The sequence below is a fragment of the Erithacus rubecula genome (genome assembly GCF_903797595.1).
Source record: "Erithacus rubecula genome assembly, chromosome: 13".
In the NCBI taxonomy this organism is placed as follows: Eukaryota; Metazoa; Chordata; class Aves; order Passeriformes; family Muscicapidae; genus Erithacus; species Erithacus rubecula.
The window spans coordinates 1,359,875-1,386,781 of NC_136665.1; the positions used below are offsets into that span (position 1 = coordinate 1,359,875).

At 43.2% G+C, this 26,907-nt stretch overlaps 2 protein-coding genes across 2 annotated transcripts in view; one reads left to right on the forward strand and one right to left on the reverse strand.

Annotated features, from left to right (window-relative positions):
* Positions 1-21,046, forward strand: part of NUP210 (nucleoporin 210) — a 46,253-nt gene extending 25,207 nt beyond the window's left edge. The window contains exons 23-42 of the mRNA XM_079317371.1: positions 2,612-2,740; positions 3,400-3,527; positions 4,053-4,188; positions 4,480-4,542; positions 5,432-5,611; positions 6,945-7,025; positions 7,242-7,373; positions 7,544-7,702; positions 8,215-8,306; positions 8,939-9,113; positions 11,971-12,146; positions 13,065-13,282; positions 13,744-13,880; positions 14,585-14,708; positions 15,635-15,781; positions 17,651-17,901; positions 18,570-18,789; positions 18,925-19,020; positions 19,158-19,241; positions 19,689-21,046. Coding sequence (XP_079173497.1) covers positions 2,612-2,740; positions 3,400-3,527; positions 4,053-4,188; positions 4,480-4,542; positions 5,432-5,611; positions 6,945-7,025; positions 7,242-7,373; positions 7,544-7,702; positions 8,215-8,306; positions 8,939-9,113; positions 11,971-12,146; positions 13,065-13,282; positions 13,744-13,880; positions 14,585-14,708; positions 15,635-15,781; positions 17,651-17,901; positions 18,570-18,789; positions 18,925-19,020; positions 19,158-19,241; positions 19,689-19,789 — 2,829 coding nt within the window. The 3' untranslated portion in view covers positions 19,790-21,046. The remainder of the gene's footprint in view (positions 1-2,611; positions 2,741-3,399; positions 3,528-4,052; positions 4,189-4,479; positions 4,543-5,431; positions 5,612-6,944; positions 7,026-7,241; positions 7,374-7,543; positions 7,703-8,214; positions 8,307-8,938; positions 9,114-11,970; positions 12,147-13,064; positions 13,283-13,743; positions 13,881-14,584; positions 14,709-15,634; positions 15,782-17,650; positions 17,902-18,569; positions 18,790-18,924; positions 19,021-19,157; positions 19,242-19,688) is intronic.
* Positions 1-26,907, reverse strand: part of LOC306807311 (uncharacterized protein) — a 1,031,843-nt gene that overhangs the window by 567,726 nt on the left and 437,210 nt on the right. The window lies entirely within an intron of this gene.

Consider the following 26,907-nt stretch of genomic DNA (forward strand, 5'->3'; position numbering starts at 1 on the left):
GGTTTTACACCTTTTTGGCAACCCAGCACTCCTGGGCATTTTCCAGTAGGTGTGGATAGAGAGGCAGTAGCTGTGTTTTGGATGTGTTTGCCTGTCACAGTCATACTTCAGGCAGGGGTTCTTTTCACTGGCACTTTCAGGTACAGCCTCAGGTACAGGAAATTGTTTCATTACAGTTGATGCACTTGTGTTCTCTGTATCAGATAAAAGCCAGTTCCAAGTACTTCACCCATCACAATTTTGCAGTAAAATGTTCCTGATTTCACAAACACACCACAAAGAATAATGTGATAGAATTACTCAGAAGCTACACATAAGATTAATTGATTTCCAGAGTAATATTGGAGCATTTGCTGTGGGCCAGCATTTCTGAAAGCTTCAAATTCTTCTATCCTATGGTGCTGTTTCAGGCTGTTTTGTAATCATAGTAATGCATCCAGATTTTGTGAATGAATGTCTATTAAAGAGTTTATTCTGATCTCCTTGTGAAGTTTCTAATGCACTTTTCCATTGGAACATGGCACTAAAGTGCAGGTGTGCTTGACTTCATCAGGTCCAGGATATGAAATGCATTCTGCAGTTAACAACAATAAAACTGTGTTTGCATTGCTGCTTTCATTAGGCAAGAACTGGAAACAAAACAAGTTGTTCTAAAGAGTGTTTTTTATAAATGTATAATTTACAGATTTATCTTTTAAGAAGTAATGCTTATAAAGTTGTGAAATAATGATAACTAAGGTGGAAATTAGAATATCAAAAGAATTTGTGAAATATTTTGATTGTCTCTAACAGTTGTAAGTGTGAGGTGGGAATATTTTTTCCAGCTAGGTAGAGGTGAGAAAAAAGTAGAAAAGATGAGGAGTGTTTTGTACATAGTACACTGTTCAAAGTCTTAATAGTTTTTTACTCAGGTCTCCCTGATGGCTTTAGCTGATGTACATGAGATAAGTTCAGTGCTCTCATCTGGAATTCAGGAGTGGAGCAGTGAGAGCAAATAGGCTTTGTGAAGTGTAGGGAGAGATTTAACTGCCTGTCAGATTAAAGGAGAGAAAACTCCACTTCCAACACATTTTTTAAAAAATGCAACCCCACAAGCATTTGGCAGGTTTGTTAGCCCTGTGTGCTCTGTTTGGGTTAAATCCCACTACCAGCCCTGGGTTTTTCCATGGAAGCAGCAGAATGGCCCGGGAAATCAGCAGGCTCTGTCAGGCTGCTGCCATGGCAGCTACCAGTGCAGCCAACTTGACAGAGGAGGAGTTGGCAATAAACCCTTCTGAGAAACTAAATTCAAGTTATCTGGAGCAGTGATTCCCAGAGTTTTCAGTGGGGCTGCCAAGGAGGAATTCTGTACCTCTCCCTCTAGTTTTGATACAGCAGCTTCTTCTGGGCATGAGTGGGTGGTAGCAGGGAAGGAGTGAAGAGTGGTCATCAGTGAATACTGGAAGCCACTGGACACCTAATGGGAGAGGAGAACAGCAGAGGTGGCTGAGACAGGAAGAGTTTTAATAGTTGTGGTAGCCCTGCTTGCCCTTTTCCCTGTTTCCTTTCTCTGGTTTGCCAGCCCAGCTGAGCTGCATTCCAGCTCCCTCCCCTGACCACATCCCCTGCCCTCTTGCCCAGCCCCTGTATTAGCCACCGTCTCTGGGAACTGCTGCTGTTCTGGAAGTTGACCTTTATTAAAACTTCACATCTCTTTCTATTTTGAGGCAGAAGTAGGAGTGATGCCCTTAAAGAACAAAATGTCATCTCTCCCCACTGCTCTGCTGCTGACTCCTGTGGTGCTGCTGCCAGCTCACTGAACTCCCCTGCACTGGGGGGCCTGGCCATTTCCCCTTGCTGAGTTCAGAGCACAGAGCAGGACACCCAGCTTCACTGCTGTCCCTGGCCAAAGGGAGGAGAGCAGCTGGGAGTGTCCCAGGGTCTGGGGCAAGGTCAGGGAGCTGCAGGGCTGATGTGAGCAAGGTGTGGGTGCATGACCTTGGGAGAGGGTATTTTGGGATGGGTGCTTAGTTCTGAGGGCTTGTGTTTGTGACCAGAGGTCTCTTTTTCCATTAAGAAGTGTAACATTTTCCTTCTTTAAAATTAATGAAATAATAGCTGTGTTAAAGAAATACTTGATCTGTTCATTGTCCTCTTACTTGCCAGGATCTAACACAGGTTTTGGCTGCTCAGATGAAATGCAGTGACAGTAGAGTACAAATCATACAGGAAGCAATACTAATGCTTTGTAGACATAATCTTTGTCCTTGATTGTTGTTTTTTTTTTTTTTCTTATCACTTTGTTTTTCACTCTACTAAGAAAAGTTTTGTTGCTCTGAATGATTTCTCTGTTTTTTCTCCTGATGGCAGGAGAGTAGCAGTATTCCAGGCTGTTTCAGATGAAGAGCTGTTAATTCACTTGGTGCCTGGGGGCTGTTTGCATTAGCTCAGTAGCATGATATTTTTAACATACATTTTACAGCTTGATGTTTATTTTGGCGGAAGAATTCTCTGTGTCTTAAGCTTGGAGATTTCTGCATCCAATTGCTTCTGCCCTGAAATGGATACAAATTTTATCCTGTGAACAACAGACAAAAGAAGTGCTATAATGCATTTTCTTTTGGCATTGCAGGTGCAGCCTCTGCTCCCAGGATCAGTGACTGTAATGATTCATGACTTGTGTCTGGCTTTCCCTGCCCCAGCTGAAGCTGAAATTCATGTATCTGATATCCAGGAAGTGTATGTGCGAGTTGTTGACAAGGTCAGTGCCTTGGAAGCAGCATTAGGAGCTGATCCAGCCTGCCCTGACTCCCTGTGCTGGTCCTGAGCACAGAGATCAGACATGGACAAGATTCTACAACACAGAAACAGCTACAACATCCCTGTGTCTCTGTTTCTCTCTCCCAAATTTATCCCTTTAGGTATAAGTGTTTCAGAGTGTCAGGTACCTGTTCATGTTCTGTGTGGCAGCAACTTTTGCATTTACACAGCAGTGTGTTAATCCATAACTTATATGAATGTGCTCATTTACATTTCCTCCTGTTTAAAGTGCATGTGAACAATTCTTTTAGGAGTAGGTTTTGCCCCAAGGTCATTTTTCCATATGTTGGGTTTTAAAACTGAGCAGAAAAAGGTCCAGCTCATTCCACTTGCCAGCTTGGGTGTGCCTTAAACAAGAGAAATGTTGATATTTCTGGATGTTTTAATTATTCCCTTGCCAGCTGAAGGACCTGAGTTCATTCATTTCATTTGACACTAACTCTAGCTGGCAGGGATTAGTCTTTAAAATCAGTGCTAATCTAACCTTGGGGCTCTGTCTCCACTACCCTACTACAAATGTGATACAAAAAAAAAAAAAAAAGGAAATGTTAATAAATGAGAGTGGTTTGAATACAGAATGATTGGATGTGTCTGTTTCAGGTGGAGATTGGAAAAACAGTTAAGGCTTATGTCAGAGTTCTGGATGACTCAAAGAAACTTCTTCTGGCAAAATACTTCCCTGTCATGGATCTGAGTCTGAGAGCAGCATCTCAGCTTGTCTCACTTGTGTAAGTTAATGGATTTTTGAAATTAATCTGCAAAAAACGAATAAAGGTATTAGGTTGGAGGCACGGTAATACACAATGGCTGAGATTTTATTTATTTTTGTGAAGTCTTAATTATCTGTTAAAAGGTAAAAAAATATTATTTGTGAGGGAAATTGCTTGAATTAACAGCCTGAATGTTACTGGCTGATGAATGAGACTGCATCCCTCCAGTGTCATGTCTGATGAAGCTTTGTGCATCTGGGAAGCAGTGACTTGGCAAATAGTGTCCAGCAAAGAGTGCTGTGTGAAGGCACATCTGATGTTATCAAACTCATTATGTCTGTTACTTGTTCTATTTTAATCTCAGGTATTTAATGTTGCAATAAAGCACAGGTTGCAAAGAGCCACGGTGAAAAATGTGATAATTCCCTTAACTCTGCTTCAGACATAGTCACAGCCTTGTGGTAAAGCTGCTGGCATTAAGCAAGTCCTTTGCTTTGTTATTTGTAATTTACCCAGAATGTCTCTTTAATGGGCTTTTTGCAGCCCTCTGAGGGAGGCTGTGGATGACCACACTGCTGCTTTCCTGGTGCGTGGGATGACCATTGGGCAGACGAGTCTGATGGCAACTGTGACTGACAGAAGAGGACAGAGAATCAACTCTGCTCCACAGCAGATTGAAGTAAATAATTTCAGATAAGATACATAAATAAATTGTGCTACAATGGAACAGGAATATATAAACTATGGTTACAATATAGTAATCAGTTTGCTAGAAAATTCATTATATCTGGAAGTTGACCTCATGGCAGTCAGATTTCAGTGTTAACTGCAGATGATGAGTTTAATTTCTGCATGCTCAATTTACTGTGATTAAGCAGCTAAACACTCAGTTTTACATTTGTACTCTTTTGTGGCATAATTTATCTGATTGAAGGATCCTGAACACAGGTATTCATATTTCTGCTTTTAGGTCTTTACCCCATTTAGACTACTGCCAAGGAAAATGACTCTAATTATTGGAGCCTTGATTCAGGTGAGGCATCTTCTGACATAATTTTTTATTTTGTAATTTCTGTTGCGAAATGAATCTTCATAACTGGATTTTCAGCAGTAGATACTCTACTCACACTGAATGGACTGATAGGATTGTTAGAGTGGGTCTTTGGGCAAGGACCTGGAGTGACAGGACACAGGGAGTGGCTTCAAACCCAACATGAGCCCAGGTCAGATGAGATATTGGGAAGGAATTATTCCCTGTGAGGGTGAGGAGGCCCTGGCCCAGGTTTCCTAGAGCAGCTGTGGCTGCCTCTGGATCTCTGGAAGTGTCCAAGGCCAGGTTGGACAGGGCTTGGAGCAACCTGGGACAGTGGGAGGTGTCCCTCCCCTTGGAGCAAGGTGAGCTTTGAGGTCCCTTGCCACCCAGCCCATTGTGTTTTTCTGTGATGAATACTCCTCTGAACAAGAACCCTGTCATTCTTGAGCCAGCTTCTGTTTTATTCTATTGCTGGATCAAAGGATTTGTATTTGCTTTTGCCAATGGAGTGTCAGCTTTTCTGGTGTTAAATACCAGCACAGCATGAGTAGATCTCTCAGCTCCTTGGAATTAGGCATAGTGGGCTTGTTGTACAAACTGGAACACAGAGCACATCTCTTCACCTGCTGAAGAGAAAGGGAGGTAAAGTTTCTGGGCTGGAGGTAGAATCAGCCTGTGACACAGTGTCCACTGCTGTGCTCAGCTCACGCATTTCCCAGGCTGATATCCTGCAGGGACCATTGTGCAGGGGGAATAATCCTTGAGCTGCCTTGAGGAGGTGCAGGCAGCACTGGAGTCACTGTGGTGCTGAGCAGGAAGGGTGTGCCCTGTAATGGTGACCAGAACCATCTGAAGGGTTCATGGGCTGTTCTGTGTGCTCTTGTGACAGATCACTGCTGAAGGAGGCCCCCAGCCTCTCTCCAACATCATTTTCTCCATCAACAACGAGCACGTTGCAGCAGTGAACAGCTCTGGGCTGGTCAGAGGAGTGGCCATTGGCAGTGGGGTGGTGACAGGAGTGCTGCAGGCTGTTGATGCAGAGACAGAGAAGCTTGTGGTGGTGTCCCAGGTAATGTTTCTGGTGCTTTTGGGGGCTGACAGGGGCTCTCTGACTCATGGCTTTGGCTCTGAAAGGGGACACACAGTCCTTCTGCATGAGCAGTGTTACCTCGTGCACTTCTCTGCTTTCCTTCCTTACTCCCTGGCCTGTGAACTTACACAGGTATTGGCACAGGTGGTACTTTGAACAGGTAGCTGAATCTTGCTGTGCCTGAAACCAGAGTCTCCCAGATAACCAGGGAGGCTTTATGACCAGTCTGGCATCTTCAAGATTGGTTAGTACATCTAAAAAGGCTCATCTGAAGAAGCTTTAAAGAGCAGCAGAAGACTGTCCTTGTCTGCATTCCCTCTTAGGTCAGGAGGATCCAGAGGGCAGTTGTTGTTGAAAAAACCCCACACTGTTTCATAAGCTGCAGCAGTCTCTATAGAACACTGTCATCCCTTGTTGTGGTCTGAAACAATCTGTGGGGTACTAGCAGTGAACCCCTGATACTCCATCAGAATGTATCCTTAGATTTTCCTGCAGATGAGTGTGAAGGAAGTGAGCATGCCTGCAAGGGAGCATAAGTCCCTGAGACTTGCATGAGACTCAGAACAAAAGAACTTGGGCCAGATCTTATGACTTCTGCCTTTGAGCACAGGTCAGCACAGCTGCTGTGAACCACAAAGCTCTGCTGCTTGAAAGGTGTCAGCACAGGCCAAGAGGACACAAAATAATTTAAAACAAAATAAAATATCAAGAAATCTCTAATTTTTAATGCATGGGCAGCAGTCTGCCCTAATGGTGTGACAGGAGGCAAAGGGAACTTGAAAGGTAAATCTGCTGCCCAGTGAGGTCCAGATCTGACCTTTCCTCCCCAGTATATAGCAGGAATAACATCTATCAGGAATGTCTGGATATATGAAGAGGAGATATCAGGGTCATGTATCATCCTTTTATTCTCAGTTGTCCCATTTGGTGCTCTACAATCCTCATTTCATTCTAACTCTTCTCCATGTCTTCTTTTCCTCCTGGATTTTTTCATCCCCCTTCTGGTGAAGCCCCCTGTGATCTTGTCCACTGCTGTCTCTCACCTCTCAGCTCCATCATTCATGTCATCAACAATTTTGAGTAGATTTCTTTTTTCAATTTAGGAGGCATTTTAAAATGCCTATCAATCAAAAGTTAATCCTTTTCAGTTTTTTACATTCCTACTGAACTTGTCCATCTGTATTTTCTCTGACAAGTCACACAAATCATGTGGCAGCAGTGATTAGATAATTGCAAAATAGGGGCTGTAGAGCCTGGAAGTAAAATCTGGTTTCTTTTTGACAAGTGCTTACATTCCCTTCCTCCTTCCCAGGACAAGGTGGAAGTTGAGGTGGTCCAGCTGACAGCTGTGAGAATTCGGGCACCCATTACACGGATGAAAGTTGGAACTCAGGTGAGTTGTTTGGGACTGACTTCTGTTGTCTTTATGTGTTGGAGCTGCAGCTTGTGCCCATGCCTGTCACATCGTCTGGTGACAGCACTGCAGCTCTGGGAGGAATCATTTTCTTCATGAGAGACCCCCATCTCAGTGAATTTTAATTCTCTTTGCTGTGGGCAGGTGTTTGCTTTGCATGGGCATTACCCAAGCAGGGTGTTTCTCTCTTTCCAGATGCCAGTTTATGTCATGGGCATCACCAGCACTCAGACTCCTTTCTCCTTTGGCAATGCCGTGCCAGGGTTAACGTTCCACTGGTCTGTCAGCAAGAGGGACACTCTGGATGTCAGGACAAGGCACAGTGAGGTGAGGTCTGTGTGTGTGTGCAGCTTGGGGAAAGGGAACAGCCACAGCAGAGCAATGCAGAGAACAGGGCTGCCTCCACTGCCTCCAAGTGCAGGATCAGTTGTCAGCACCTCTGTGCCAACGTCTGGGCTTTCCATGAGTCCAACTTTAACCCCTTTCTCCTGTCCAAGGCTGCTTTTCAGCTTCCTGCAAACTACAACTTTGCAGTGGATGTTCATGGCAGAGTGAAGGGAAGGACAGGCCTGAAAGTTGTAGTGAAGGTCCTTGATGCTGCAGCCAACCAGTTCCACAACCTGGCAAGAGAGCTGTCTGATGAAATCCAAATTCAGGTAGGATCATTTTGTACACAGTTCATGTTTAAGGATCTCCTTCAGAACTGAAGTCTGTATTTGAAGCCAGGACTTTGAAATGCAGGGGTAGCTCCAGCTTTGGTTTGAGTCCTTACTCTTGTTTGTATGATGTTCCTTGTTTGGGCTCAGTTCATAGGCTTGTAGGGGCAGGGAGAGTCTAAAGTAACTCTGGTGAATATGGGGTTCCCAACACCTTTTCCTATGAGAAATCTTCTGTTTTCATGCTGCTTCCTAGTTTAGCCACAGCCCTGGAAATACATGCTCTTCAGAATAAATTGTAGGAGATACTGACTCTCCATTCTCAAATATTCGTGTTCAGTTGTCTTGTTTTACCATATATAGTACACAAGAGAAGAAAGGAAGTTACAATTCAGTTTGGGATTGTTTCTTTGTTTGTTTGTTTTGAAGATTAAATAAATAAAGTTATACTTTAATAATGATTAAAGTTACACTGCACACAGCAGTAGACCAAAATGACTCTTACTTTCCAGGTGTTTGAACAGCTTCAACTAGTCACTCCAGAGATAGAAGCAGAGCAGATCCTAATGTCACCAAATTCCTTTATTAAACTTCGCACCAACAGGTCAGTGCTCAGTTTCCATACTGTGGCTGTTGTCACCCCTTTATTGAACTGCAGGGCAGTTGTGTTCAAGGGGGATGTTTCAGTCTCGCAGTGTCATTGTACATCCATTTAATACACAACTTACCTGCTGGTTCATGGTATCTTATCTGTTCTCTTTGACTTTGTCAAATCTTGTATTAGGTTGTAACTGGAAAATTCATTCAATATTGGGAACTTTCAGATCCTTTTTTTAAAAGCTGCTGAGCCAGTTAAAGCAGTATCCTGCTTCCTGTAGAGGTTTTGATGGGTGATTGAGGCTTTGTGGAATATAATTCTGTGTATTTCTCACACAGAGGTTATGGCTGGATTTTCAGATTAAAAAGTCATTTCCAAATGAGAAACTCTTTTTGCATAATCTGTTTTAAAAGACTGACATTTTAGACTCATATCTGGCTTGAAGTGTCATTTTCCTAGCATATAATGGGCAGATAGAGACAGTAGGACACACACTGAGGGCAAAGCTTTAGAGGCATTTACATTTTAGGGGGAGGGAACCCTTAGTTTCATAGAATCACAGAATGGTTTGTGTTGGAAGAAACCCTAAACATGGTTTTACACATTTAAGGGGTTCCCTGCATTTTGGTTTTCCTCAGGGACCGAGTGGCCTCCCTGAGTTACCGTGTCCTGGACGGGCCAGACAAAGTCCCTGTTGTGACAATCGACGAGAGAGGATTCCTTGTCTCTGGCTCTGTGATTGGATCCTCAACGATTGAAATCATTTCCTGGGAGCTGTTTGGCATCAACCAGACCATCATAGCTGCTGTTAAGGTACTGTCATCTCTCTTCCACTGCAGTTTTCTCAAGTGCATCTTCACTACTGCAACAGGGATTGTTGGCTGCACTTCTTGAACTTCACCTCTGAAAAATGAGCAGTGTAGGAATTAATAGTTCTGAGCTTTGAACCGTGGGACACCAGGGAATGTATGCCCATCATCTCTGTTCAAAAAATCCTTGAACCAAGAACTTCCTGCATCTGGCAGTATGAGCCTTGAGATACCCACTGCATCCCTTCCTGGTGTCCCTTTTTACTGTCAGCATCTTCCCTCTGCCCAGCTAAAGGAGAGAGATGTCCAATTGAGTGATTTAAGTTATTTCTAAATTTAACTCCTGTAATCTCTGTGACGTGGCTTGGTGGATTTTTTTTTTTAATTTGAATTTCGGTATTTTCCATGATGTTCAGCTTTGCCTGTAGGATGGGGTGTGGATCTGTCCTCCTGGGTGGGGAATGGAACAGGAACTGGGATCCCAGTGTCACTAAAGCCACCCCTGCTGTGAGGTGGTGCCAGTGAATGCTCCAGCTCTGTTACACATGACCTTATTTCTTCCCTTTGGCAAGTGAAAGATGTCTGATGGGTTTGGGTGTGGCTCAAATGCCATTTAGTCAGCACCCAGTGGGACTGGTCAGATCCCCCTGTGTGAGTTTGTCTTGTACTCAGGGTGGTGATACCAAGCTCTCTGTGGTAGGACCCAGCTCAGTTCAGCACCCTGTACAGCTCATTTGTTTTCCTGTACTTATTACAACTGTAGTACCTTTATGGAAATATGGAAATGATATTTTTAACCTCATGAGGTAGCACAGTTCATTTTATGGCTGAAGAGCTGAGAGAGCTTGAGGGGTTTTGCCAAAGGTCATGTCAGAAAACTTGAGTTTGAATCTGTTGTGTCATTCTAAGGCAAAGCTCTCTCCTTCACTCTGTCCTCGTTTCATAAGATCTTGTGTTGTCAGTTTACAGGTCTACACAATTAAGAACCAAACTGCTGCAGCAGCATCACTTCACACTTAGACCTTGAACTTGGCTCAAAGAAGGGCTCTTACATAAGCCAGGGAGGGTGGGGGAAAAAGGATGACAGTGAGCTTAGCATGGGACCAAGCTCAGCACTTGCCTGGACCTACTGCACCCAGTATTTTATTTTATTTTATTTTATTTTATTTTATTTTATTTTATTTTATTTTATTTTATTTTATTTTATTTTATTTTATTTTATTTTATTTTATTTTATTTTATTTTATTTTATTTTATTAATTTTTATTTTATTTTTATTTTATTTTATTTTTTATTTTTTCTTCAATTAAAAAGTAATTCAAAACCTGAGATGCTTTAACAGTAAAAGGCTGTTTTCATCAATATTAAATTTAGCAGTTGTCCCTTGTGGAAGAGTTGCTGAGACTTTTAAAGTAAAGCAAGCTTGATAATGTGTCAGGGAAATGGGGTTTCTGTTGGCTTGTAACCACAGCTTGTTGGGCAGAGATCTGTATGCGTGGAGATTTTAACTGATAAAACTAGCCTGTGGAGCAGACAGTGGGATATACTGATACTACAGCCACTTTTTTTTTTTTTTTTTTTTTTTTTTTTTTTTGGATTCACCGAAGATGTATTTTGCTTGAGGCCAAATTTGTCCTTTCCTTTTGAAGTTCTGACATGTACATTTTCAGATAGCAGAGTTTTATGTTTTAGCTGAGCCTCTTAGGTCAGGAAAATAAAGGGATTTTTCTGCAAGATAAGCTTGAGGCCTTCTTTTAAAATAGTTTTCTCAATGTATTTGAGGGCTTTTGCTTCCTCTGTCCGTCCATTATTTGTTTTCCAACAGCTGTAGCAAAAAGAGCAGGTAGATATTTTTGTTGGGTAATTTTGCTTGTTAACCTAGGTAAGTTAATCAAGAACAGTAATACGCTATTTAAAAGCCAAAAGAATAGGTTGTCAAGTCTTTGTCTTCAGAAAACCTTTCTTCAGTGGAGTGTTCCTGCAGAAATGTGGGGGTGTGCACATATGGTTAATGGAGCAGACTCTCCTAAGGAGTTTGGAGCAGCTCCCAACTTCTGTCCTGGCTGAAGAGAGGCACTGAGGGAGCAGAGCTCAGCCTGCTGGCCCCTCAGGGTTTGTCAGCTGCCAGCTCTGCCTCAAACAGCTTGGCTTTCTCACCTGGTGCAGGGCAGCTGGGCAGCAGTGACCATCCCATCCTCTTCCTCACACCTACATCCTGTTACTCTCCTAATGCTGGGCAGTGAATTGCACCTTGTGCAGGAATTGTTAGGAGAGAGGTCTAGGGGCCACTTGTTCTCTTGCATATTCAGGGATTCCTAACAGTTTGAATTGGTAGGATAGTAATGTGTTCTCTGAAGTCTGTGTGTGATGTATGTTTTTACAGGATTATTGTTTGTGTCAGCTCCCAGTGGTACTAGAAAAAAAGGGCTAGGAAATACCAGCTCTGAAGGTACGAAGCAGACAGAGCCAGGCTTTTGTCAGCCATGGCAGGGCAAGGGGAACACACAGGAAACACTGTCTGAGCATAGGACAGCCCTTTTCACTGGGGTGGCTGCTGGACACATTGCAGGAGGCTGTGCAGTGTCCATCTGAGGAGATGCCCCAGAGCTGGCTGCACATGGTCCTGGCCAGCTGGCCCTGGGTAACCCAGGGGGGCTGGACTAGGCAGTGTCAGAGGCCCCTTTCACCCTGTGAAGTGGAGACACTGATAATAGCTTCACATGTTAGTCCTGGCATATGGCTAAATGCAAATGGCTCATAAAGGCAGCTCTGGATATTTACATAATGAGACCTCTTTTAGATTATTTTTATAAGGGCATCATAAAAATCAATTTAACTTCTCACTGCTGGTGTATTTGCAGGTCTGCCCCATCTCCTACCTCAGGATCTCCATGATGCCTGTTCTGCTCACCCAGAACAGAGAGGCACTGCTGGCCCTGCCCCTGGGTGTGACACTGACGTTTGCAGTCCATTTCCACGATAACTCTGGAGATACTTTCCATTCACACAACGCTGTGCTCAACTTTGCCACCAACAGGTGGGTGTCTGTCACGGGTGGTAATTAAGAGAGCAAAAAAAGGCCAGACACACACAGAACAAAGGTTATTCTGAGTGAAGATCAGCTTGGGCTGGGATTAGCAAAGCAAGGGTTTTGTGTCTGCAGCCTTCAAAGGCAGTGGCAGGAAAAAGAGTTCAATATTCCCCAGCCATGGAAAGCTGCCCAGATAAGTGTGATCCCAGTGGGGCCTGCAGGAGCTGTGCTCTGCTCTGTGACTGTGAATCATCCCCTGCACGCAGCAGGGGCCCAGAGGAACCACGGCTCCATCAGCACCTGCCTCTCCCAGTGCTGCTGTGTTCCACTGACTCACCGAGCGCTTATGTAAGGTGGGGAACGTTCTGGGTCAGGGGCTGTCTCCTCAGATAGGCTTGTGCAACCTTCCCACAGCAGGGACAAACCTCAAAGGGCCCTTTGGTCTCTGCCTCACAGGATAAGTGGTGTGAAGCAGCCTCCTGTGGTCTTCAGTAAAATGCCACCTATGCTGTTACTGAAACACGGCTTGTTTTCTGCAGAGCACCCTTCTGAATTTGGGTAAATGCCAGAACTGGCAATCCACTGGAATTGTTAGGCCTGGAAAGTTGTATATTGGTGTTCAGATTTCTTGGCTCTTAAGAAAAGGCAAAAGAGTCAGATGATGTCATTCTAAAGCTCTCCAGTTCTCACAATTAAGAAGTAGCTTTCATGCATAATTACTATCTCTTTATTTCCTCAGCATAGTGGTGAACTGAGAACTGAAATTGGCCTCAGTGGCACCTAAATAATTTTAATGATTTCCTTACTTTGCAGATTTCATCAGATGGCTGTTGCTGAAAACAAGAGCCAGCCATCTGAAGAGTTTGATCCCTCTCCTGTTGGAGAGATAATGCCCTTACCAAGCTGCTCTCTGTTTGTGTGCAGGGATGACTTCGTGCAGATCGCCAAGGGAACTGCCAACAACACCTTTGTGGTCAGGACTGTGAACGTGGGGCTGACCCTGCTCAGGGTGTGGGATGCAGAGCACAGTGGCACTGCAGACTACATCCCACTGCCTGTCCAGCATGCCATCTTCCCAGAGCTCCCAGATGTGGTGGTGGGGGATGTCCTGTGCCTGAGGACCTCGCTGACAGCCCAGGAAGGTGAGGGGCTCCAATTGTGTGGGGCAGCAGCTCTGAGCTGTGAGCGTGGCTCTGGCTCACTCTCAGCAAAACTAAATGCATAATTGATCATGTTTGTTCAGAATCAAATGTCACTGTTCTTTTTAATGATAAAAATAGGTTAGATCAGCTTCTCTAATTTTAATTGCACCATGCAATATGTCTCTTGTACTGAATTCCTGAGCATCACACTTCAGACATTACTGTTCCATTAGCTGGGAGCCCTGTTTCTGTGGGACTGCTGCAGAGTCAGGACTGCCTGCACTCACTGTGTGGGACTGCTGCTATTAATGGGCTTGTGTCAGAATAACTGCCTGCCAGTCACCAGAGTGGTTCCTGGCACTGGGAGGGTGTGCCCTGCCTGCCAGTGGCACTCACAGGCACCAGAGTGCCCAGGAAATGCTGCAGTTGGTGTGGAGCAGTGCCCCTGTGGTGTTTTCCAGGCCAGCCAGGCATGTGGAGCTCCTCCTCAAGTGCTCTTCTTCTCGTGGACTCCAAGACTGGTGTGTCCCTGGCAAGGGATTCTGGGGTGGTCACTGTCTACTATGAGATCCCTGGGTTACTGAAAACCTACAGAGAGGTGAGGCACTGTTCCATTCCTGCTGAGGTTGGTTTGTTTAGGGTGGACCCTCACCAAACTGAATTCTATGAGATTTTTTTTTTGTTATAAATATTTAGAAATGTTCTTTTAGAAATGCAGATAGTTGAGAACTGTTTGGTATGTGTCCAAAAACGTTATGATTTTTTAAGCATCTGTACTAAGGAGGAAAATGTAGCACCACAATTTTTTCACCTCTGCTGTTCTTGAACTGTACATTTGGATTCCTTTTTTGGCGAAGTTGTTTCTGAGTGCTACCAATTTTTGAGTATGGCTGCTGTGTGAATGAAGCTTCACTGCAGGATGAGATGCCAGCAGCACTTGCTCAAGTGTTGTGCCATGCATCACTGATCAGAAGTACTCCATTAAATTATTTTGTTTATCTGCAATGCAATCGTACTGTTGACACAATTCACTGCATCAGCCAGCATAAGCACTAGACATTCTTTTTAAATTAAATTTAGACATAGGGCTTTATGCATATTAACTTCTGGGGATTGGGTAGGAAGACAAAATGTTTTAGCTTAAATTGCTTGGAAAGGCAGTTTCTAATATTAGAGAAATGTGGGATTTCAAAGAAAAACGTTATCTCGTGGAGTCTTTCATGACCAATCCAGTCTGGTTTTGCCTTAATTTTTATTTGTTGAAAGAGTTTTTGGTAACAATGTGTTTCATCCTTTTTTCAGATTGTGATTAATGCACCTCAGAAGACTACAACAATGCATGCCAGTAGCATGCAGACAAGCTTGCAGAGAGTGGCAGCCTCAAAAATCATTGTTTCAATTGGGGAAACAGGCAAAAATTTGAAAGGTGTGATTTAAAATATTTATGTTGATAGTTTATTGTGTGTTTATGGATTCATGATGCTTTAGTTTGTGTTACGGGGGTTTTGTTTGTTGTTTAAGGGTAACAAGATCCCCAGGAACCTCAAATGCCTTTCTAGAGTTCCAGGAGCTCTAGAAGCCATGGCACAGAATTTGGAAGGTGTTCTGGGGCACTATTAATATGTCACAACTAGTAAAATCACTAAATTTTAATAGAAGTGCCATTTTTGATCATATAAAAAACAGTTAATGGGCAATCAGCTAATTGCTTACATATTTAATTATTTGTAAGGTTTTCCTGAATGAACCAGGAAAACCTTACAAATATTTAATTGCAATTGTCTTCTTGGAGTTGTTACATTTTCTTACTTAGTTACCATCCTTAAATCTTTTACAGAACTTATCACCAGTTATAATCAATATAAAGATTAAGTATCATATGTGTCCTCTATTTAATAAACTGTATTTTGTGTGATTACAGATCTCTTTAGCTTCTAGCTTAACAATTAGCTCTTCTTCCAATAGTATTTTATTTTACCATATGTAAGTTCTTAGCCTACCAAAAAAATCATCTTGCCAGGATCTAACTCGAGGCTCCCAAGTTATTCAAGACACATCTGAGCAGAAAATTCTCTCTGGCTTATTCTTTCCTATAAATAAATTATTCCTGTCAAGAAAACCCCACAACATATAAAAATTTCATTGCTGTCTCTTTGGGATTAGACCTGAGCAAGGACAGCTGATTGTGACTTCCAGCTGTTTTAAGATTTTCATAACTTTGTGAAACAATTTCAGAAAGTGGTAGAATAACTCAATACTACAAGCTGTGATTTTGCTTTTAATTAATTCAACTTAATTCGTTACAATTTTATTTTGTAATTAATTAGAGATGAACTTTTTCCTTTCCCCTAGGGGAGTGTTCACCTGCTCAGACCGAAGCCATTGCTGAGTTGCAGCCCCAGTCCCTTCTCAGTTGCCATCTCGATTTCAACAGTGATGCCTTTGACTTCCCAGCACAGGATATTTTTGTGGCAGAACCTGGATTTGATGCAGTTTCAGGTAAGATGTGACAAGATGCCATGCTGCAGATAAACACAAACTCTTTGGTTCAGCAGATTCTACAGAATCCTAGCATCATGGATTGGGTTGGAGGCAGCTTAAAGCCCTGGGCAGGGACACCTCCCACTGTTCCAGGCTGCCCCAAGCCCCATCCAACTTTGAACAGGCCTTGGACACTGCCAGGGATCCAGGGGCAGCCACAGCTTCTCTGGGCACCCTGTGCCAGTGCCTCCCCACCCTCACAGGGAGGAATTCCTTCCCAACATCCCATTTAAACCTCCTCTCTTTCCTTCTGAAGCCTCTGGGCTTTGCTGTGTAGGACCTCAGGCCTCAGTGAGTTGTTCACATGGGCACTTCTTTTTTCAGTGGATTTTCTGCCTGTGACAGAATCCTCTGTTGGCTTTCAGAGAAAGCCAGAAGTCAGTGGTAGCTCACTTCATGTTTTTCAGAGTTTTTGTAGTTAATCAGAGAAGCAAAGGAGCAATCAGCTGACAAGTACCCCCAAAACATCATGAACTGGGTCTTAAAAAAGGGGAAATTGCCAGACACCATGGAGGTGGAAATAAAATTGTCAAGTCTAAAAAACGTGTTAATTCTTTGAAAGTATAGCATGATTTAGAACAGAACCAAACCACCATGGACTGTAGGTGAAGAACATTAATTATCTGGCAGTTTAATCCCTGCACCCATTGTGTAAGCCCCTATTCTACCCTGCATATGCTTCTGTTACTTAACTAGGGGAAGAAAATAAGAGGACAACATGCACCTGGCAAGTTCTCCTTGTTACTGATGCTTTTTATCTTCCATTCTCTAGGAAGTTTTTACTATCTTTACTGCTACTAACAGACTAATTGGTCCCATATGAGACTAGAAACATGGTGAATATATAACTTTTAAAGGATCTTTTATAAATAAACTACATCTTCACAGACTTGATGACGGTGATCGTAGCTGGCTAAAATTTTAACACTAGTTGAAAAGAATATAAAATAGGATGTTCTGTCTTGTTTTCAGTAAAGCCTTTCAGTATTAGCATAAATATTATGTTCAAAGTGCAACTGAGTCTCAGTGGCATATTAAAATAAAATGTGACTGGAAGTTACCTGTAGCTGCCAGGGTAGGGGTTTTGCCCCAGGCTGCCACAACAAGCCTGGATAAAATGTTCTGAATGCAACAGCCTTTCCTGGTTTCTTTGGGCAGACTTCAGCCACAAAGTGCTTAAATGCAGGCAAGGTGTAGGCTCTTTTGTGATTTCATTTTGCTTGCAGTGCTTTCTTAGCCATCTAAGAGAAGGAGATCTGGGAGAGCTGCACAGAGGTTCTGTAGGCAACTTTATTTCTAAGAAGGGGTCCGGCAGCAATCTGCCTACATAGAGTATCAAAGGAGTTTTTGTAGGGTTGGGGTGGCTTGGGAGATGCACCAGTAATGTTACAGATTTGAAAACTATCCAACTACTTTAAGGTTTTAGGCAAAGAAGTGGCCAGTTAGTTAGAGGATCGAGAAAGGACCAATTAGGGCTCTAGAAGATATTGTGGGGTCTACATTTCTCTAGCATGAGTCATTCTAAGGAAGGATTTCTTATCTAAGGGATGAGTTTCCAGGGAGGCCCTGAAAGGGTATCTGAATCATCCACAGTTACCAGCATAGTGTTTTTCACGATGTTCAGTTTGGGACAAGGAATAATTCCTACGTTGTAGTGCTGGGATTGCGATGCTTGACCCAACAGACACACTGTGCCAATCCATCTATGGATTGTGGAGCTTCACCACCCTTGTTAGCTTTTCTCTGGAGCTGTCCCAGCAGCCTGCCCGTGTGTGGAGAGCCCCTGGCGGGTGAGCAGCGCTGAGCCCGGGCTGTGTGTTCCCGCAGGCCACTACACGTGCTCCGTCCGGATGCACAGCCTGACCGACAAGCAGCTGAAGCAGCTGAGCAGGGGCCGGGCGGCGCTGCGGGTGGCGGCGGCGCTGCGGGGCCGCGCCCTGCCCGGCCAGCAGGTGGCGGCAGAGGTGCCCTTCAGCCGCTGGTTCTACGCCGACCAGGCCGAGATGCTGCTCAGCAACCAGGACGCCAGCTCTGTGCTCAAGGTCTTCGGGGACACTGAAATCCTGGAGAGCCTGGAGGTGAGGGCGCACTCAGCAGGGATCTCGGCGCAGCTGCAAGCGATTGGAGCTGTCACATGCAGCTTTCCAATGCAAGGCGCTCCCTGCCATCTTTACTTGAGGTGCTTTGGACATGCTCCGTGTCTTGGAATGTGTTCCTCCTCAGTTTTCACTTCTCGCAGAATCCCAGAGTGGTTTGGGCTGGCAGGGACCCTAAAGCTCATCGTGTTCCAACGCACTGACATGGGGTGCCACGCACTCGCTGGGTTGCTCCGGGGCCCATGCAGCCTGGCCCTGGGGTTTTGGGGTAATACAGGTGTGCCAGGCTCACCTTGGTGTGCTGCCTGGCATGTGTGAAGCAGCTCGTGGGTCAGGAAGCAGAAACCTGCCTGACCCCTGTGGCTGGGGGACTCTTGTGTGTGACTGACAGCCCATAGCCCACGCAGCCCAGTAAGGGTCCGTGGATTTTGGCTGTGTGGGGTTAGCCCAGACCTGTGGAAAGGGCAGGTGAAGGGGGCACCCTTGGCAATAGGCAGGGGGAAATGCTGCAGGTCACTGTAAAGGTACATCTGACTCCACTGGCTCTGTGTTTCTGTGAAATGGTTGCTGCAGCTGGCCTGGAAGATGGAGGTGTGCTCTGTTCAGTGCTGTGCCCAGCAGTGTGTGTCAGGTTGGATGTTCCTGTGCAGGTGACATGTGAGTCCCCAGCAGTGAAGGTGCAGGAGAAGGAGAAGTCCTATGGGCTGCCCAGCTACGTGGTGTACACTGTGAGCCTGGCTGATCCCAGAGTTCCCAGCCAGGGCTCCCTGTCCACCTCTCTGACTGTCTCCAGTCCCATGACAGACCAGTCCATCACCATCCCAGTCACAGTGATCTACCTGGCTGACAGAACCACTGCACCCATGAGATGTAAGTTCAGCTCTGCACTCCATATGCCAGAAGAAGCTTCTAGCTTCCCTGGTGTTTATGAGGTTAACTCTTAAAGCAGATTGGAGAAGATGATCTTTTTAACCCACTATTGCCTCCTCTTAATCAATTCTGCAGATGAAGCCAGTCTCTTCCAGCAGTTTGTTGAGTCTTACCAGGTGATGATCTTCACGCTTTTTGCACTCTTAGCAGGGACAGCTGTTATGATCATAGGTAAGAGAAGGAAAGATTGCGCAAGTTTTTTGTTTTTTGTTTTTTTTCTTTAGCTTCTTACAATGTGCTAGCTGTAAGATGTAAAGGAATGATTGCCATGGAAAATGATTTTGGTTTGTTTTTCAACTGTCTTGCAGCCTACCATGCATTTTTCTCGCCAAATGAACAGCACAATCAGCCAGTATTCCACCCAAGGACGAGTCTTCAGCACACCCCTAACAGTAAGCAGCTATCACCCAGAAGTGAATTCATTGATTAGTCTGGTCATTGCACTGCAATTGAATGTAGGAAGGTCTGTAATCAAGAGTGTCAACAAAAAATAATTAATATTCTTACAGATGTGTGTAAGTTACAGTGAGCTGCAGGCCTGGTTGTAAACACAAGTGCCTGATGCTTCAGATAAAACGAGGCAAATTCAAGTGAATGTCACTTGCTGAGGGAAAATGTATATTGCTCCTCTCAGACTTGAAAAGTCCTGGGCAGGAAGACCCACAAAGTTGTGATACTTGCAGGATACATTTTCCAGAGGCACTGAGCTAAGGGAATGATTGCACTTGGAATGGATGATCAGACTCGCTGCCGGTGCTCAGCAGATGATCCAGAGCAGTTACTGGCTTGCTCCCTCTCCCCCATTCCCTGATTGCTGTTTTCTCCTTGCCACCTTGCAGGTTCCCTGGTGTCCCCTGCACATTCCTTCAGCTCCCAGGGCTCCAGCAGGCAGTCCAGCCCCTCGGCCCCTCTCTGGAGCACAGGCTACTCCCCTCGCTAGGGCTGCACCAAGACTGCTCCTGGTGCTGCAGCCACAAGCAAGCACAGTGCCTTAGCCAGCTCAGAACTGCAGCAGCAGCATGCAATTCAGGTTTGCTCTGGAATACCTCTAGGTCCTTTATTTATTTATTTTTTTTAATATTTAGGGCTCTTTGAGGTTATTTTTTTAATGTTAGTGCTTCAACTCTCAAAAGCTTGTTTTATCCGTTGTTTTTTGCTGCCTGCACAAAAAACAGCGTTCATGCTAATCTGGCTTTCTTGCACTCTTCAAGCAACTAGAAGTTATAGCTAAGTTAGAGTGATAACAATTTTAATTTACTTTTTTAAAAATTAGATTTATTTCTGATGAACTTTTTTTTAAAAAAGGGAAATTAGAAAAACGTCAAATATGAGCCAAAAATATGAAGGATTGTATATTTTGAAGAGCTAGTTTTTATTTTGTGTTCCAAAACCTCAGGAATGTATTGCACTGATAAGTGTTCTTATGTTTAGCCTTACACTGGGATTCATCAGCACAATATGCTGGTTTAGCATGAGGAATGCTGGAACAACTGTGAATAATTTGGAAGTTTTCTTACAACAACGATTTAAAAAGGAAGAAAAGAAATCCACAACTTAGTGTGGCTTCCTTTGGGTACAACTGCAGTATTCCTTGGTACTGTAAGCACTTTTTTGAACTGGGAATGTGAAAGCATGTGCCTTCTAAGTGGACCTTTCTTCTGGTAGGAATGCTTTATTTTGAGAATAGAATCACTTCCCAGTCACTTTTATTTGTAAGCAGGGTTTTGCAGCTATCAGATACGGGTTTTGTTTACATATAACAAGCATCCCAGTTTTAACTGTGAATAACTTTGGCTGTCTGAACTCTCCTAAGGACCATGAGGAAAATAAAATTACAAAACACTTCATGCAAAATAGTTTGTGTGCAGAACTATGCAGGCAAATAGATGAATGGAATGCAGACCCAGTGCATGGCATAGAGTTTTGGTTTCACACAGTGTTAAAAACAAAAGGACTGTTACATGTAATTGCATTGAGTCTTGTTTAACTTGCTGGCTAGGTTTGGAGAAATTGTGCCTTAAGTGCTAGTACTACTTAAAGAGGTCAGTTTGGATGTAGATAATCATTTGAATCTGTATTAAAGCTTTTTAAGACTCCTTTATTTTGAATTTTCTTGTGGTTTGGCTGTTCAGAATCTAGCACTGGACTGTATTACTTGAATTTGTATTATTTAATAAAGCTTTTAAAGATGCCTTTATTTTGCTATTGATGAGTTTTCTGTGGTTTGGCTGTTTAGAATTTAGTTCTGGGCTGTTGTGTGAACTTCACTTCCTACAGCCCCTCAGTGTTTTCCAACCTTAATTTTCCCTTTTGTTTACATTGTAATGTTTTTAGATATTTTGACAATGTTTAACTAGTATTTGTTGTCAAGGATTTCTCCCAGTTTTCACTAGGCATCTTCAATCAGTGATGGCTGTAGAAGCAACTCTCAATTTTCTAGGTTTGTTCAAGCTTCCCATTTTGTTCACTTGGGTTTTAAAGCAAAGATGTGATCTTTTTTCCACTTCCATTCAGCAGGAAACCAAAGGGCTGTGAATATCTCACTGCTAATGTGATAAGCTCTTCAGAAATGTTTGAAGGAGAGATTTTGCTCTCCTGTTGCTTCTCTTTCCCATTCAGCAGTTTGGCAGTGAATGTTCTGAAAAACAAACTGCTTCAAGTGGTGGGAGTACTTTGGCAAATGCTCGATGTTTATTTCATTTCTTCAGGCAAGTTGCAGTCTCCTGGCAAGAAAAAAAAAAAAATTAGGGAGCTGATTGCTGATATGATTCAGGAGCCAACCTCCCAGAAGCAACAGCCAGGTTTGTGCCTTGAGGAGCTTTCTGACCTGTGGGGTCATTCCTGGGGCCAGAGGGGATTTGGAAATGTAAATGTTTCTGAGCAGGTTGCTGCCAATGTAAAGATATATTTTTTTTTCTTAATTGACTCAGAAGAGATTTGGAGATTTTACTTTTAATGCTGGATTTTCCCCCTGTTCCCTTACTGCTTACAGCCTCTGGGCTAACCCCTTGCATTTGCTTCCCTGTTTGGTGGCTGATTTTGGCATTCATGAAGATATGAGATGCATCGATTTCTAAGCTGGAAAAAAAAGGCATTTAGCAAGTGATGATTACCTGACATAAAATCTTGGGGTTACAATAAATACTCAATTTTTAATTTGTTTTATTGGCAAAATTCAGACACTCCTGCTTTATTTTCAGTTTGAATAAAGCTGGGTTCACTTTTTATCAGTTAAGTTCAATGAGACAACTTTTATGTTGTTAGGCACACAGTTTCCCTTCTCTTGAGGCTTGCAAAATTGAAACAAGAACGGGAAACTATTTTTTCTCCTTGATTCATATTTATCCCCACTGAATTGAGCTGGAGATGTACCAGGAGGTGCTTTCCATCTCTTCCTCATACCACTTTGTCCTTTGCATCTCCAGGGCTGTTTTTTTCCAGGTGCTGTGACCTGCTCCAGAGCTTTGTGTGCTAATAAACAGTTTCCTGCAGTTCCTACCATCTCACCCCTCAGCACAGCCTCTGCCCTGCTCTGTGTGCTGCCTCCCTCCAGTGCTCTGCCAGAATCACTGAGCAGATTGGGAGCTGCAGTTGCTGTTTTCTATGGAGCAGACGTTGTGTACATGTTTATCATTCACCCAGTCATTCATTCATTTTTCCCTTCTCCCTTCTTTCTAGCCATGTTGTGTTTTAAAGTGCTGTTCCCATTCTGCTCAGTTCAAAGTTATCTCAGGTCTTTTGCATTTAGCATAAATAAATTGATTTCAAGCTGTTGTGCTTATGGGTATGCCTGGGTGTTTTCTATGACTTTTTGCTCATTTTTAATTTCATTTCCATGCAAGCCAATCCCCCCCTAGGGACATCCATTCACACTTTGGATGGGAAAGCACCACAAAACCTCACTGGAGAGTCAGAACAGAAATCCCTGCAATGGAGAACTTGAGGTTGCCAGTGCCAAGGGCAGCCCTGGTAAATAATTTTAGGCCAGCATGTGCTAATGGCTTACAGTGACTATCTTTAAATCAAAAGCAGAATTGTCTAGATAAATCTGGTGATGGAAATTCAGTTTACTGATTAACAAGCTTGGAAGTTCTATAACTAGTTTAAAATAATTGTTCTATTTCACGTATTTTCATCTGTGAGAGAGACAAGAGGTGGGAGATGATTTTGTCTTTTGTGGCATATGGTTTACTTAGAATAAAGTTCTGAGAATGTCTGAAGTAGTAGGAAGCTGCCCTTAGTAACAAAATAGTGAAAACTGTCGTATTTTATCCAAAAGGAAGGGAAAAAATAATTATCCAAAGTTATAGCTTGTGATTTGACAGCATGAGTCACTTGTGTTATTATGAGTCACAAATAGAAGAGGCACCAAAAGAGTTATTTTTCAAAATGTATGAAGATAACAAAGAAACTGCATCTCCCAAAATGGAGCTAAGAAGGCACCAGGCCATCGGACAGGCTAAGCTTATTTGAAATACTAACTCATTAAAAATGCTCTTTATTGTCTTTTTTTGTTTGTTTGTTTGTAAAAATAAAGGAAGAGGCTGCTTTCAATTATCTTTTTCTATAACAGCCAATTAGCCTGTCTTTAGTGGAGGCTGGGGCAAACCTCTCCTTAGAAGAAAATTAAGAATCCTGGAGTTTGTGTTATGATCCAGCCTTTACCAGCTCCTGAACTCTCCTGCTGCACACAGCTTGGTCAAGTCACCAAACACAGCCAAAAAAACTGATTTGGCCTCAGTACTTTGTCATTGCTCCTATGCATGTTTATCTTTATAAACTTTCTATCCTCATGCCTCACTGGTCATCTTTGGATCTGAAGCTGTGGTCATGTCCTGGTGGATATTTGGGGTTTTTTCATTTGCTAGATTGATATTTTATTTCATGCTGGTTTAAGACTGGCCAATAGAAATAAATAGCCTTTGATTCTAGCACAATTAAGGATCTCTTGTGAAGAAAAGAGAACTCTGTTGTCCTGAGCATCTGACCCCAGCTGGTTCATTCTCTCTGCCAGCTGGTTCTTGCATTGGAGGAAAATTAATAAAATTGCCAAACAAAGAAGTATTTTCATCAAGTATGCAAACATTGAAGGCTAAACATCCTCCTTGCAATGCCAGAAGTGGATTCCAAATAAGCAGCTGAACTGAAGGATTATTTTGATAGTGTTGTAGAAATACTGGTCTCCTGGAGATGATTAAAGGTCAGCTGGAGTGTTTTGTGGGGGTTTTTGGTGCCTGACTCCTTCATTTTGGGCATGCTGCTTTCATAAGGCATGACTGACTTGCTGGAGCTCTAAGAGTCTGTGCTACACAGATTATAATCACCATTGCTGTAGTTGACATATTCCTCCCTTACTACAAAAAATATGACCTTTGTGTGATTTTTTTTTTTTTTTTTTGGTGTCTCTGGTATGAGATTCCACCTCCTTCAGCAGGAGGAGATGGATGAATTGAAATAATTGAAGAAGTAGATAGTAGTTGCTACCACTCTCAAATTATTTCATTAAGTTACTAGGAACAATTTGCTCAGAGCTATCTTGGGGTGCTGGGAGAGCACAATGTAGTTTAGGCATAAAACACAATGCAGCAATTTCATTTTAGTTCCAGCTTTATTGAATGTGCTTCTAAAAGCAGACAGGTACAAATCACACTTCTGTCTGATTTTTAGATTTAGGATTACAGTGACAGTGCAAAATGCCAGAATTGTGAGTAAGTTAAAAAGCAGTGCTGAGTTGTAAGGTCACAGAACCCTGTTAGTGCTCTCTCCATGATCTGAATTGGCAAATCACAGCTTCATATTCTCAGCAGTGATGGCAGAAACCACTCCCTCTGTTTCACAATATCCTCTCCTTTTATCGAGACTCTTTCAGTTGCTGTTTAGGAAAGGTCTGAAGTGCTTTGTGTCCTTGACCCAGCCTGCAGGGCTGGGAGAGCTGGGTACAAGTGTAAATACATCTTCAATGTAGTGACTTATCAAGCAGTAGGATTGCCATAAGAGAAACCATTGTTCCATGAAACACAGTTGAAAATAGGGTGGAAATACATCAGGTGTTTTCAAAGTAGTATTTCCCCAGGGGAATCCTGTTCCAGCAGTGAATTACAGAAGTAGGTGGTGTAGAAAGCACTGGACAGGGAAGTTTCCGTCCCAAGTGGAGGGGGGTGAGGAAAGGCAGTGTGTTCATTTGGAAATTACCCTAAGCCACAGTTTTGAGTTTAACTGTGGAACATTTGATATCAGTGAACTTTAGATAAAAATTATATTCACAGAATCCCAGAATATCCTGAGTGGGAAGGGACCTACAGGGATGATCCAGTTCAGCTCCTGTCCTGCCCAGACACCCCAACAATCCCACCCTGAGCACCCCTGGGTTGTTGTTCCTGGAGCTCTGCAGCCTCTGGGCTGTGCCCATTCTCTGGGGAAGAACCCTTTGGGGAAGAACCTTTCCCTGATCTCCAGCCTGACCCTCCCTGACACAGCTCCAGGCATTCCCTGGTCAGACAGCAGAGATCATTGCCTGCCCCAATCTGTTATTTCAGGAAACCCTCAGAGTGAGCTATTTTCCTTCCAAACCGAGCAGGACTCTTGTGTGTGTTCTACCTGTGTCTGTCCTCCTGCCTGAACTCAGCATCTTTGGGCACAAATACACATCCTCTGGGCATTGCTCCTCAGGCAGCAGCACTCCTCCCTCTGCCTTAGCAGGTGAGCTGATCTAATGATACAGGAGCACCTATTCCCAACCCTGTAAATCAGGGCTTTGTGGCAAATGGCATTTCATTTAGGTAATAACACTCTGACAGCCCAACAGTGATGGCTTCGCATCCTTCAGACTTACTCAAATTCCTCTGCAACCTTATTCAACAACTGCACCTTGTCATTCAGACCCCAATAAAGGAGTTAAGCATTTTGCCAAAGGAAGCTTTCTCTGTGCTTTGGTTGATTTGCCCAGGAGGTGTAGGAGCAGCTACTTTGAAAGAACTGGACTGTGTACTGGGATGAACACATAGTTTCATGAAATCTGTCAAATGTCATTTTTAAAGTCATTGAATGTGCTGTACAACAAACAGGCAGAATTACAGAGCAGAATGCCTTTTGTGAATGCTATTGTAAATGTGTCACAGCTCATTCTGGCTTTTGCATGTGGGCTTATCTTCAAATAGCATCCTGCTGTTATGATTAGTGATTGCTATCGTGAATAAAATCTCTTTGGTTTCAGCAACAAAATAAACCACTTTATATATAGAACCCAGTATTGAATAGGACCTTAAATATTTGTTTTCCCATTATTCTTGCCAAATAATCTTCAAGGTGAAGCCTTTCTTCTAATGAAACAATGTCAGCAGTAAAGCCAGGTCTTGAGGCAGTCGTGGTTTTAGAAAGGGCAGTCAGCAGCAGAAAGCAAGCTATTGATGTTACTTGTCTAAATGAAACATCCTTGGAATCCTGTGCACTTGGAATTAGGCAATTGTATTTTACTGGGGTGAGCTTTGTGCTGTCCCACTGTGCACCAGCGTCACCCCCTGCTCCAGGTAATTGGTGACCCCACAGGAAGTGCACTGCCTTAGCTCCATGTGTTCTTCCACAGAACTTCCAGTCTTGCTGCTTTTAAAATTATTAGTGTCAACTTGGAGATTTTTGACTTGGTAGAACACTCACAAAAATGTGTCTTCATATGATTTGACAAGCCATTATATTACATTAATATGTATTATATGCTATATGGCAGGGATTTGGATTAGATGACCTTTAAAGGTCCTTTCCAACCCAAACTCTTCTCTGGTTCTGTGATTCTGTAAAATATGAATAATCTAGTTGTACAGCTCACATTTTTCCAAATTAAACTCTGCAAGAAAAAGCAGAATTTTGCCTCTTAGGCTCACTAGATGAAGACTTTTAGACTTGTGAAGGATTGGAACAATTCCAGTTAAGGCTAACAGGCCAAAATTTAGAAATAGTTGGAGCTAAACTTTGATGAGAGAGGAAAGAGTCTTCCAAAGTGAGTTCCTAAAAAATTCTCATTTAGGCAAAAGTACATAAGAAGGCAAAAATCTCTGAAAGTGA